General features: G+C 67.9%; 1 protein-coding gene across 2 annotated transcripts; it reads left to right on the forward strand.

Moving 5' to 3' along the window:
• Positions 1-281: 281 nt before the first annotated feature.
• ITGA10 (integrin subunit alpha 10) lies at positions 282-12,296 on the forward strand. 2 transcript variants are annotated; one of them, XM_082781178.1, is made up of 30 exons: positions 282-563; positions 2,247-2,358; positions 3,056-3,162; positions 3,276-3,364; positions 3,474-3,588; positions 4,150-4,277; positions 4,699-4,847; positions 4,928-5,078; positions 5,200-5,365; positions 5,488-5,561; positions 5,858-6,002; positions 6,436-6,584; positions 6,682-6,825; positions 7,256-7,459; positions 7,620-7,756; positions 8,046-8,212; positions 9,102-9,244; positions 9,359-9,466; positions 9,552-9,637; positions 9,731-9,872; positions 10,152-10,244; positions 10,332-10,408; positions 10,534-10,617; positions 10,733-10,817; positions 10,899-11,012; positions 11,109-11,210; positions 11,311-11,424; positions 11,530-11,625; positions 11,715-11,828; positions 11,921-12,296. In XM_082781178.1, the coding sequence occupies exons 1-30, from the start codon at positions 512-514 to the stop codon at positions 11,990-11,992; spliced, it is 3,519 nt and encodes a 1,172-aa protein (XP_082637304.1). In that variant the 5' UTR covers positions 282-511; the 3' UTR covers positions 11,993-12,296. The 2 variants fall into 2 exon arrangements, with proteins under 2 accessions (XP_082637304.1, XP_082637305.1); XM_082781179.1 differs by having other exon boundaries at positions 3,285-3,364.
• Positions 12,297-12,740: the final 444 nt, after the last annotated feature.

The raw sequence follows: 12,740 nt of genomic DNA on the forward strand, positions 1-12,740 counted from the left end.
GTCCCCAGAGGCTCGCAGGGGGGCAGGAGATGGAGACAGCGTCCAGGAGTGGCCCCGTCCCTTGGTGTCCCCTGCGCCCAGGGGGGGGCCCGATCCTGCCCTTTTGGGGTGGGGGTGGAGCGAGGAGGGGGCACGGTGTCAACCCCCCCATTACAGGACAAACCTGCTCGAGGATCCAAGCCCATCGCCCCCTTCTTTCCTCTCCCTTTTTTTTTTTTTTTTTTTTGGTGATTTCTCCAATTTTGCATCAATTTTTTTTTTTTTTTCCCCCCCCTAACTCCGTCCGCCTAAAAAAAAAAAAAAAAAGGAGAGAAAAAAAAAAAATCACAACGCCGCCCGGCCGTTTATTTTTAGCAGCCAATTGCGACGTCTCCAAGATGAAGGAGGAGGAAAAAAAAATATATTTAAAAAAAAAAAAAAAAAAAGAGGAAAAAAAATAAAAAAAATCGGTGCGTGCCCAGCCGGAGACAGAGTCACCTTTGAGCTGCTCCGGCGGCGAGCGGCTGGGGCCATGGGGGGGTCCCTGCGTCTGCTGCCCCCACTGCTGCTGCTGCTGCTCCCAGGTAATGCCCGAAGCCCCCCCCCCGAAGCCCCCCAGCCTGGGGGGGTTTTGGGGTGCCTCGGAGGCACCCAGCTCCCTTTTGGGGATGCTGAGGTGTCGGGGAAAGGGTTTTGGGGTGGATTTGGGGGTTTTTGGGGTGGTTCTTTTTGGGTTGTGGCTCTTGGGGTGTGGGGTCTCTTGGGGTGTGGGGTGTGGGATTGGGGTGCCTGAGGGATTGGGGTGCCCGAGGGGAAATCCCATAAGGAAGGGGGGGAAATGGGGGCTCTGTGGGGTGGGCACGGGGTGCCCGGCTCCAAAGGGCGCCCGTCCCGAGCCGAGGCACCCATTAACCAACCTCGAGCCACCAATTAACCTCGGGGCCACCCATTAACCTGGAGCCACCAATTAACCCAGCACCCGGCGAGGTGGCGATGCCACCTGGAGGACCCCCAGCATGGCTTTTGGGGGAAAAACACCCCTTTTTTTTCCTCCTTATCCCCCCTCCGTGAGTTATTTCTGGCTTTCCCCTGTTGGGAAGAGACCCCAAAGCCCCCCCCCCAGGATCCTGCCCCGTGTCCCGGGATGGGGCCGGTGTGGAAGGAACCCAAACCCCACAGAGAGGAACTAAAGGAAACCGTCTATGGAAAATATCCCAATTTCAGGGAAAAAAAGAGACAAAAACGGGTTTTCTTTTCCGCTTGGAAGACGTGGGGGGGGGGGGGGGGGGGGGTTGGCAGCTCCGTCCGCGACGGGGGCAGCCCAGCTCCGTCACATCTGGACGCATTTTAAGTTGGGATTAAAGAAAAAAGAAAGAAAAAAAAGAAAACACACAAACAGAAAGCGTCTGTTTGTCCCCAAAAGGCACCGTCCCGCTTCGCCCTGTCCACCCGGCAGCCTCCAGGGGTGCTCGGGGCTGGATTTGGGGTGCTTGGGTCTGCCTTTGGGGTGTTTGGGGCTGGATTTGGGGTGTTTGGGGCTGGATGTGAGGTGCTCAGGGCTGGATTTGGGGTACTTGGGGTTGGTTTTGGGGTGCTCAGGGCTGCATTTGGGGTACTTGGGGCCGCCTTTGGGGTGTTCAGAGCCACCTATGGGGTGCTCGGGGTTGGATTTGGGGTGCTCGGTGCCGCCTTTGGGGTTCTCGGGGCTGGATTTGGGGTACTTGGGGCCACCTTTGGGGTGCTCGGGGTTGGATTTGGGGTGCTTGGTGCTGCATTTGGGGTGCTTGGGGCCACCTTTGGGGTGCTCAGAGCTACCTGTGGGGTGCTCAGGGTTGGATTTGGGGTGTTTTGGGCCACCTTTGGGGTTCTCAGAGCCGCTTTTGGGGTGCCGGCTGCTCTCCACGGGGCGCTGGGTGCTGGATTTGGGGTCCTCGGCGCCACACGGGGTGCTGAGCTCCACTTCCCGCTCTCCATCCCGCACCCCCAGCCCCGCTCTCACCCCCCCGGGCCGTCCTCAATCCCTTTTCCTGCCCTTTTTCACCCAGACGGGGAGCGGGGGCGGCGGGCAGGAAGGCCTCGGGCCGCTGTCTGGGCTCGGGGCCAGGGCCTGCGGCCGATCCCACCCGGCCCCGCTCCCTCCCATTTAATTACCAGTGCCCGAAAGGCGCGGGGGGCATCGCCCTGCCTAATTGCGGGGCTGCGGCCCAAAATGAAGCTGGGGGGGGGGGCTGTGGATGCCCCCCACCCAATTCTCGCCGTCTCCCCAGGGCCGTTCGGGGCCTTCAACATCGACGTGAGCAGCCCCCACTTCTTCCACGGCCCCCCCGAGGCCCAGTTTGGGTACAAGGTGCTGCAGCGGGTGGCCGGCGGGGACCGGTGGTGAGTGGCCCCCCCCCCCTTGTGGCACCGGGACCCCCCTCCTGGGTGGGTTTCACCCCCGGTTTTGGGTGCCAATGGGGTCGTGCGTCCCTAAGGGGAGGAGAAACTGTGGTGATTTGGGGTCGTGTGGCCCCAAAAAAGCCCAGAAATGGGCTTGGGGGGGGCGCATGGAGGGAGCGCCGTGGGGAGGGGAAACTGAGGCAGGGAGGGGGAGCTGGCGGTGCGTGCGCCCTCGCTGTTATTTTCCCCAAAAAAATCCTTTTTTAAGCCCTGCTTTCGTGTTTTGGCCGGGGGCAGCTGGAGGGAGGCGAAAATTGCTTGGTCGCGGGGGGGGCCACGCGCGCCTGGCCGCCGATCAAAGGGCGGACAGAGGGATCTGAGGCAGGACAGAGGGATTTGAGGCAGGACAGAGGGATTTGAGGCAGGACAGAGGGATTTGAGGCAGGACAGACGGACGGAAGGCGCTGGCAGCCCCGGGCTGGAGCTGTCGGGTGGAGGGGGGGGGAATGGGAGTGGTGCGGGGGGGTCCGGGCACCGCGAGCGGATGCCCCTTGGGGGGCTCTGGAGCTGTGCCCCGGAGCTGGGTGACCTCAAAGCATCGCCCCCAGAGCCCATGGGTGCCGTTGGGGCAGGGAGGGGGGGGTGTTGGTGGTGTTGGTGTTGTGTCCCCCCCCCTCGATGTCTCCCATCCCTGCAGGCTGCTGGTGGGGGCCCCCTGGGACGGCCCGGAGGGTGACCGCCGCGGGGACGTCTACAAGTGCCCCGTGGGCTCGCCCAATGCCACGTGTGACAAAGCCAACCTCGGTACCACCAAGGGCCGGGAAGGGTTGGGAGGGGGGTCGTGGCGGGGTCCGGGGGTCGCTGTTTGATTTTTTTAATTTATTTTTTATTTTTTTTTGGGGGGTTCCCCCCACGAGGCACCGCAGCCCTGCAGAGCTCCCCCCTGCCCAGCCGCAACATGCACCTGGGGATGACGCTGCTGGACAGCAAGGACGGCGGCTTCGTGGTGAGCGCGGGGGCACCCAGGGGTGGGGTGGGGGTGGTGGGGGGCATGGCGGGGGGCTCAGCGTGCCCCCCCCACCCCCCGGTCACGCTCGGTGCCCCTCCGTCCCCAGGCCTGCGCCCCGCTGTGGTCCCAGGAGTGCGGCACCTCCGTCTTCAGCACCGGCGTCTGCGCCCGCGTGGACGGTGACCTGCGGCCCGTGGAGACGATCGCGCCCACGGCGCAGCGTGAGTCGGGGGCACTCGTGGGGGCTGGCGCCAGGACGTGCCACGCGGTGTCACGCCGTGTCATGCTGTGTCACGCCGTGCCATGTTGCACTGTGCCATGTCGTGTCACATCACACTGTGTCACATCGTGCCGCGCTATGCCGTGTCGTGTCGTGCCGTGCCATGCCACACTGTGCCATGTCACTGTGCCATGCCGTGTCACACCGTGCCATGCCATGTCACACCGTGCTGGGTCACACCATGCTGTGCCGTGTCGCGCTGTGCCATGTCACACCATGCTGTGTCACATCGTGACACGCAATGCCACATCGTGTCATGCCATACTATGCCACGCTGTGCCATGTCACTGTGCCATGCCGTGTCACACCGTGCTGTGTCACACTGTGCCATATCACACCGTGTTGTGCCATGTCACACCGTGCTGTGTCGTGTCACACCATGCCATGCCACACACCATGTCGTGCCGTGTCACACCGTGCTGCGTTGTGCCGTGCCGTGTCACACCGTGCCATGCCACCCCGACCCCAGCCGTGTCCCTCTGTCCATCCCCCCCCCCTGCAGGCTGCTCCACCTACATGGACATCGTCATCGTCCTCGACGGCTCCAACAGCATCTACCCCTGGTACGAGGTGCAGAACTTCCTCAGCAACATCCTCAGCAAGTTCTTCATCGGGCCGGGACAGATCCAGGTGACACGAGGGTCCCCGGGGGATGCCACCCCTGGGGTGATGCCACCGTTGTCCTCAGGGTGCCCCCAGCACCCCAGGGCGATGCCGAAGCCCCGAGCTGGCCCCAGGTGGGGTGGGGGGACAGGAGCTGCATCCTGGGGGGTTCCTGCCCCGTGCAGGATGGGGACGTCCCCGGGGGCTGCGGGTGCCCACATCCGTGACACGGAGGGCAGGATGCGGCCGGAGCCGGGGCTGACTCAGCCCTGGGGGGGGTGATGTGGGGGGCACCTCCTGTGCTCTCGGGCTTAAATCACCAAAGCGTGGCTGGATGTCCCCAAATTGTGGGGGCACCGGGCACCTGGGGCTGCGTTTGGGGGGGGACCGGGGACGTTTTTGGGGGCCCGGGGCTGGCTGCGCCCGCTGACCCCGTGCCCCACGGCAGGTGGGGGTGCTGCAGTACGGGGAGCACGCGGTGCACGAGTGGACGCTGGGGCAGCACCGCACGGCCGAGGAGGTGGTGGAGGCGGCCAGGAACATCAGCCGGCAGGAGGGCCGCGAGACACGCACCGCCTTCGCCATCCACCAGGCCTGGTGGGCACCGGGTTGGGATTAGGGTCAGGATCGGGATGGGGACCCCCCCCCCAGCTCACTCCTCCCGCCCCGTTTGGCAGTACCGAAGCCTTCAGCCCCGAGCGGGGCGGCCGGGAGGATGCCACCAGGCTGCTGATCGTGGTGACGGACGGCGAGTCGCACGACGGGGACGAGCTGCCCGAGGCGCTGCGGGAGTGCGAGAGGCGCAACATCACGCGCTACGCCATCGCCGTGAGCCCCTCATGGCCGGGCTGCGGGGAGGGACCCGATCCCTTCCTCCTCCTCCTCATCATCATCATCGGGGTGGGGGGCAGGACGCGGCCCCAGGCTGAGGCCGGAGCCCTCTCCGCAGGTGCTGGGGCATTACCTGCGCCGCCAGCAGGACCCCGAGGACTTCATCCGCGAGATCAAGTACATCGCCAGCGACCCGGACGAGAAGTATTTCTTCAACGTCACCGACGAGGCCGCCCTCAACGACATCGTGGACGCTCTGGGCGACCGCATCTTCAGCCTGGAAGGTGCCGTGACCCCGAAAACGGCCCCCGTGACGCTGCGTGGGGGCACGTGGGGCCCCTCATCCCATCGGGATGAACCCTCGCGTGGGTACCGAGGAGGAATAACCTCCCCCCTGCCCCCCCAGGCACCCACGGGAACAACGAGAGCTCCTTCGAGCTGGAGATGTCGCAGATCGGGTTCTCCATCCACCTCCTGGAGGTGAGGCTGCGCCGCGCGGCACGGGCAGGACGCGGCCCCAGCAGAGCTTTGGTGTGTGTGGGGGGGACACAGAGGGGAAGGGATCCAGCCTGGGGGCTCTCTGCAGAAGTGGAAAATAATCCTCAGCCGTGCGTCAGCCTCCCCGCTTGAGGCTGAGTGTCCCGGGCTGGGTGATTTTGGGGTTATTTTAGGGTGATTTTGGGGAACGGGGACGCACCGGGAGCCCCGTGAGGGTGACGCGTGGCTGGCGTCGCGCCCACCCCCACGGGTGCCCCCCTCTGCCACCCCCTTATCAGGACGGGATCCTCTTTGGGGCCGTGGGTGCCTACGACTGGGACGGGGCCGTGCTGGAGGAGAGCAGCCGCGGCCGCCTCGTGCCCCCCCGGGAAGCCTTCGAGCCGGAGTTCCCGCTGGAGCTGAAGAACCACGCGGCGTATTTGGGTACCGGGGGGGGGGTCCCCGGGGGTGCGCCGTGCCCCGGGGTCTGGGACGGAGCGGGGATGCTCCTGGGGGAAGCGGGGGAGCCTCAGCACCCGAGGGTCGCTCAGCACCATGGGGGTAGAGGGGAAAACGGGGAGGTTGGGCACCCAAAGGTGCTCCGTGTGCCCCCGGCGTGGGGTGATCTGGGGGGGTGCATCCATTACCCTGAGGTAATGGGGCTGCTGGGTGCCAAATGGGGGGGGGGGGGGCTCAGCACCCAGAGGCTTCTCGGGGTCCTGGGGCCGCTCAGCACCCAGGGGTGCAGGCTCAGCACCGTGGCCGTGCCCAAAACTCACCAAGGGGCGCACGGTGCCGTGGGGACGAACCCCCCCACCCCGGGGGGCTTTTTGGCTGCCTGGAGGGGGCCACGAGCGGGGCTCTCCCCCCCCTCAAGGTTACTCCGTCTCCTCGCTCCGTCTCCCCGGGGGGCAGCGCCTGTTCGTGGCGGGGGCCCCCCGCTTCCAGCACCGGGGCAAGGTGATCGTCTTCCAGATGGGCGCCACGGGGACGGTGACGGTGGCCCAGGCGCTGCTGGGCGAGCAGGTCAGGGGCTAATGGGGTGTGGGGGGGTGTGGGGGGGCCACCGGCATCGGGCTCCATCCTGAATTGTGGCCCCCTTGCCCCCCCCAAAAAAAAAAAGATCGGCTCCTACTTCGGCAGCGAGGTGTGCGCCCTGGACGTGGACGGGGACGGGGTCAGCGACGTGCTGCTGGTGGCCGCCCCCATGTTCCTGGGGGGGCAGAGCAGGGAGACGGGGCGGGTGTACGTCTACAGAGTGGGGCAGGTGAGGGGGGGGCGCTGGGGGGGCCGCGGGATGTGCAGTGGGGTTGGGGGGACGAAGGGGTTTGGGGGGTAGGAGGGGGTCGAGGGGTGTGGAGGGGTTGGGGGAGACGGGGGGGGAAAGGAGAGGGGTAGGGGAATGGGGGGGGAAAATGGGGGGGTTGTGGGGTTGGGGAGGGCTTGGTGGGGGTTGGGGAGGGGATGTGAGGGAGATTGGGGGCGTAATGGGATGGGGGGGGCACGGCAGGGCTGGAGGGGATGCTTTGGGCTGGGGGGGGGCACGCAGCAGGCTCAGGGTGTGCGTATGGGGCGGGGGGGGACACCCCCACACAGCCCCCTGGCCATCCCCATCCCCTCCCCTTCCCCCTCCCAACCCCCCGACGACCCCCCCAGCGCCTCGGGGTACCAAGAACCCCTTTGTGTCCCCCCCCCAGAAGCTGCTGGCCCCCGCGGGGACGCTGCAGGCGGATCAGAGGCCGCAGGACGCCCGCTTCGGCTACGCCCTGGCCTCCGTCCCCGACCTCAACCACGACGGCTTCAACGACGCCCTGGTGGGGGCCCCGCTGGAGGACGGCCACCGCGGCGCCGTCTACGTCTACCACGGCGCCCCCGGCACCCTCCTGCCCCGCTACAAGCAGGTGAGAGATTTGGGAGGGGGTGTGTGGGGGGGGCTCTATCCATGTGTGGGCTCGATTTGGGGGTCCCGTCCCCCTCCCCGCCGCCGCCGCGGTGCCGGCACAACCCTATACGAGCCAGCGGAGAAGCCACCGCTGGGGCTGCTCTTGCCTCTCCCCGCAGCGCATCGAGGCGGCGGCGTTGGGCGGGGGGGGGCGGCTGCGATATTTCGGGCGCAGCCTCGACGCCCGCCTCGACCTGGACGGTGACGGGCTGCTGGACCTGGCCGTGGGGGCGCAGGGGGCGGCCGTGCTGCTGCGGTGAGCCCTGGGGTGTTTTTTTTTTTTTTTTGGGGGGGGGGCACCCCTGGGACCACCCCAAACCCTCCCCAAAACCCCCTCCCAACATGTCCTGGGACCACCCCAAACCCTCCCCAAACCCCTCTGCCATGTGCTGGGGGGGGGGTCCCTCCTGCGTGGGCACCGCCTGCTCCGTGCCTCAGTTTCCCCTTGGGGGCTCCAAGGCACGGGGAGGGTCCCGGTGGTTTGATGGGGCGGGGGGGGGGACACTGATGTCCTGTGTGTCCCCCCCCCCCTGGGATTTTGGCAGCTCGCGGCAGATCGTGGGGGTGGCCACCACGGTGTCGGTGGAGCCCCCGGCCGTCAGCGTGACGCGGAGGAACTGCCGGCGGGGCGGCGGCGGCGCCGTCTGCCTGAGGGCCAGGGTCTGCTTCCGAGCCACCAGCCGGGCACCGGGACGGCGGGACGGGGACATCGGTGAGAGCCTGGGGGGGGTTGGGGGGCACACGCGGGGTTCCTGGTACCAGGGGGGGGGCTGGGAGGGTTCCACAATGGGACCCTGGAGCGCCCCAGGGTGTCCCCGGAGCACCTCAGGGTGTCCACAGGGTACCCTGCGGTGACCCAGGAGCACCCCAGGGTGTCCCAGGAACCCCGCAAGGTGTCCCTAGAGCACCCCAGGTTGTCCCAGAGCACCCCAATTGGACCTCAGGGCACCCCAAGATGTCCCCGAAGCACCCCAGGGTGTCCCCAGGGTACCCTGCGGTGACCCAGGAGCACCCCAGGGTGTCCCAGGACACCCCACTGGGACCCCAGGGCATCCCAAAGTGTCCCCGGAGCGCCCCAGGGAGTCCCTGGAGCACCCCACTGGGACCCAGGAGCACCCCAAAGCATCCCCAGAGCACCCCAAAGCACCCCAGGAGCCCCCTAGGGTGTCCCAGAGCATCCCAATTGGACCTCAGGGCACCCCAAAGTGTCCCCGGAGCACCCCAAGGTGTCCCAGGGCACCCCACTGGCACCCAGGAGCACCCCAAAGCATCCCCAGAGCACCCCGGGGTGTCCCTGGGGAACCCCACTTGGACCTCGGAGCACCCCAGGGTGTCCCAGAGCACCCCAAAGCACCCCAGGAGCCCCCCAAGGTGTCCCTGGAGCACCCTAGGGTGTCCCAGAGCACCCCAATTGGACCTCAGGGCACCCCAAAGCATCCTTGGAGCCCCCCAGGGTGTCCCCAGAGCCCCCCAGGATGTCCCCAGGTCACCCCCCTGGTACCCAGGAGCACCCCAGGGTGTCCCCGGATCACCCCAGGGGTACCCCCAGCCCCTCCCCAGCCCCTCAGCCCCCCCCCCCCCCCCAATTTGTCCCCGCGCAGAGCTGCAGTACAACGTGTCCCTGGAGGAGCGGGGTGGGGGGGCCCGCGCCGCCTTCGACTCGGGCGCCCGGCGGCTGCTGCAGCGGCGCGCGGAGCTGGAGCTGGGCAGGCAGAGCTGCCTCCGCTTCCCCTTCCACGTCCTGGTGAGCACAGCATCCCCCCCCCTTCTCCTTTATCCTGCCCCCCTCCCCGGCCCCAAATCTCCACCCTGGGGGGGCTGACGGGGACCCCTTTTTCCTCCCCCCCCACCCACCCAGGACACCACGGATTACCTGCGGCCCCTCAGCTTCACCGTGCGCCTGGCGCTGGCTGACCCCGAGGGCCCGGTGCTGGATGAGGAATCCCCCAGCACCGTCCGCAAACTGGTGGGTGCCCCCCCCCCACCCCGGGGGGGGGGGGTGTCTATCCGTGCCCCCCCACCTTGCTCCCAGCGCCCTGTCCCCCTTGCAGATCCCCTTCTTCAAGGACTGCGGCGAGGACGACGAGTGCGTCGCGGACCTGGTGCTGCGCGCCACCGTGGACATCGCCGGGGATGGGTACGGGGCTGAGGACGGGCACCGGGGGGGGGGGGGGGCCAAAAAAATCCCCCCGGGGCTGTAGCCCCCCCCCATAACCCCCCCGTGCTGCAGGCAGAGCCCCCACGTCCTGCGCAAGGGCAGGAGGAAGGCGGTGCTGGACGCGGTGCTGGAGAACAAGGGCGAGAACGCCTACAACGCCAGCCTGCTGCTGAGCTTCTCCAGCAACCTGCTCTTCTCCAGCCTCGTGCTCCAGGTGAGCCCCCCCCCACCCCAGGAACCCCCCCCCCGGGGAAAAATCTGGGGGTGCTCAGCCCCCTTGGGGACCACCCTCTGCCTCCCAAGCGCCCCCCGGGTGGCCGCGGGGACCCACTTCACCCCGGTTGGGAGCTGGGGATCCCTTTGTGTCCCCCCCCAAAGCCCCCCAGGCTGGATGAGGAGGGACCCCTCAGCCTCACGGTGCCCCTCGTGCCCCCCCCCGGCTGTCACATCCTCAGCCTGACCCCCCCCGGTGCTGTGTGTCCCCCCCCCACAGGACCCAAACCCGGTGAAGCTGGAGTGCACCGCGCTAGGGGGCCACCGCCGGCTCTGCAGCGTCGGCTACCCCGTTTTTCGCTCCATGGCCAAGGTAGGGGGCAGGGACCCCCCCCCCGGAACCCCATTTGGGACCCCCCCGGGACCCCCCCAGGACCCTCACAGCCCCCTCGCCCCCCAGGTTTCCTTCACGCTGGAGTTTGAGTTCAGCTGCTCCGTGCTGCTCGGCCGAGCGGAGGTCAGCCTGGAGGCCAGCAGGTAGGGGCAGAGGGCGAGCAAAGGAGGGGGGGGTCCTCATGGTTGCCCCCCCCCCAAAAAAAACAAAAAACCTGGCCCTCTGGGGTCCTCTCCAAGCCCCCACCCGGACCTGTTGCCCCCCCCAGCGACAGCGCCGAGGCCACGCCGCAGGACAACGGGGTCCAAATCTCCGCTCCCGTCCGCTACGAGCCCGACCTCTTCCTCTCCAGGTGGGGCTGGGGGGGCACCGGGATGGGCTGGGGGCTCAGGGGGGGGCTCGGAGGGGAGGGGGGGGCAGGATCTGACCCCTCTTTTTCTTCACATTCCCCCCCCCCACCGCGGCAGCGAGGCCAACCTGCACCGCTACGAGGTGCACCCGCTCGGCACCTTCCCCCACGGCCCCGGGCCCGAATTCAAGACCATGGTGAAGGTAAAAGGGGTGAGGGGGGTTAAGGAAAAAGGGGGTGACATGGGGGGGGGGTCGGGGGGGGCTCACACTTTTCTCCCCCAGGTGCAAAACCTGGGCTGCTACCCCCTGCGCAACCTCACCCTGCGCCTGGCCCTGCCGGCCCTCGGCTACCGCCGCGCCGCCTTCCTCTCCGTCACCCGCGTCCTGGCCGACAACGTGAGTCCTCGGCTGGATTGGGGGGGGGGTCCTGAGCCCCCCCAAACCCCCCCCCCCCCCACGGTGCTGAGCACAGTCCCCGTCCCCTCCATCCAGGCCACGTGCGAGCTGCACGGCCCCGCCGAGGATCCACGAGGGGGGGGCCCGGCCCCGGTGGTCCCCGTGCACCCCGAGGACCTGCTGCGCGTGGACAGGCTGGTGAGCCGTGCCGGGACGGGGAGCTGGGGGGGGTCCTGGCTGCGTGTCCCCCCCCTATATCACCTCTCCCCCCCCCACATCACTTTTTTTGCCCCCCCAGGACTGCAGCAACGCCTGGTGCCAGGAGCTGAGCTGCGCCCTGGGGCGGCTGGAGCGCGGCGGCGAGGTCTCCGTCCACGTCCTGCGCGCCGTCCACAACGACTTCTTCCGAGCGGTGCGGGGCTGGGACCCCCCCCACTTAACCCCAGCAGGAAGGACGGGGGTGGGGGGACGAGGTTTCAGCCCCCCCCCTTGCTTTAGTTTTTGCCCTCTACTCCAGGCTAAATTCCGGAGCGTGAGGATCGTCAGCGCGGCCACGCTGGGGGTGCCGGGGGGCAGCGCGTTGGTGCTGGGGGAGGCGGCGCGGCGCAGGGAGGTAGGAGCTGGGGGACCCCCAAAAGGGGGCTGGGGGGGTCTCCCCGCCCCCCCCCCAGGTGCTCCCCGGGGTCCTTTTTATCCCCGCAGACGGTGCTGGAGATCATCCAGGCCAAGCGGGTGCCCATCTCCCTGTGGATCCTGGTGGGCAGCATCCTGGGGGGGCTGCTGCTGCTGGCGCTCATCATCTTCTGCCTGTGGAGGGTGAGAGCCTGGAGAGGGGGGGGGACACACACACCCAGCAGGACGGGCTGGGGGCTGCTTCATCCCCTCCATCCTCTCCCTCTCGACCCCAGCTCGGCTTCTTCACCCGCAAGAAGCTCCCGGAGGAGGAGGAGGAGAAGGAGAAGGAGAAGGAGCAGCAGTGAGCCCCGGCGGCCCCCGCGCGCTTCCCGGCTCTCTCCAGCCCCAGCTGCCCCCCGAAGCCCGGCACCGTGGGGAGGGGACGGGTCCCTTCCCCATCCCTGGGGACAACAGGGTGGGGGGTGGGCTCGGGATTCTGCCCCCCCCACCCCCCAAATTTTGGTTCCGCCGTGGCCGAGGGCGCTGCCGGTGCCGGGTTGTGCTGGCGCGGACGCAGCCAGGTGAGGTTGGGGCCAGCGCCGCGGCGCAGGAGCCGCGGGGCTGGGCCCGGAGGAGACGGGGATGGAGGTTGGGGGGGGGGGGCGAGCACCCAGCGAATTGGGCCCCCCCCCCAAAAAAAAAAATAAAGCTCAGCCCCGTGGAGGTGCTCACCCGTGTGCGACCCTGCCTTGGGGAGGGGGTGGGGGGCAAGAAAGGGGAACCCCAAAAGGCTCCGATGTGTGAAGGGGAGGGGGGGCCCCTGTGCGCCCCCCCCCCGGTGCCCCAAATTCCCCCTCTGAGGTCTCTCGGCACTGCCCTGGGGGTCCCGGGATGGCCCAGGGGGGGAATCCTCCACTTGGGGCCCTCTCCAAGCCTTGGGGGCGCAGGAGGGGACCCAGAGCAGACCCCAAAGGGGTCAGCGGGGGGGGGGGCTGTGGCACCCCAAAAGCTCCCCCTGCCTGCTCAGGGCTCTTCGGGGGGGCACAAAACGCTAAAGAACGGGGAAAAAGCAACGGGATAAAGCCGGGAGGGGAAACGTTCAGCCCGGGTGCT

The sequence above is a fragment of the Aythya marila genome (genome assembly GCF_965140915.1).
Source record: "Aythya marila genome assembly, chromosome: 29".
NCBI lineage: Eukaryota > Metazoa > Chordata > Aves > Anseriformes > Anatidae > Aythya > Aythya marila.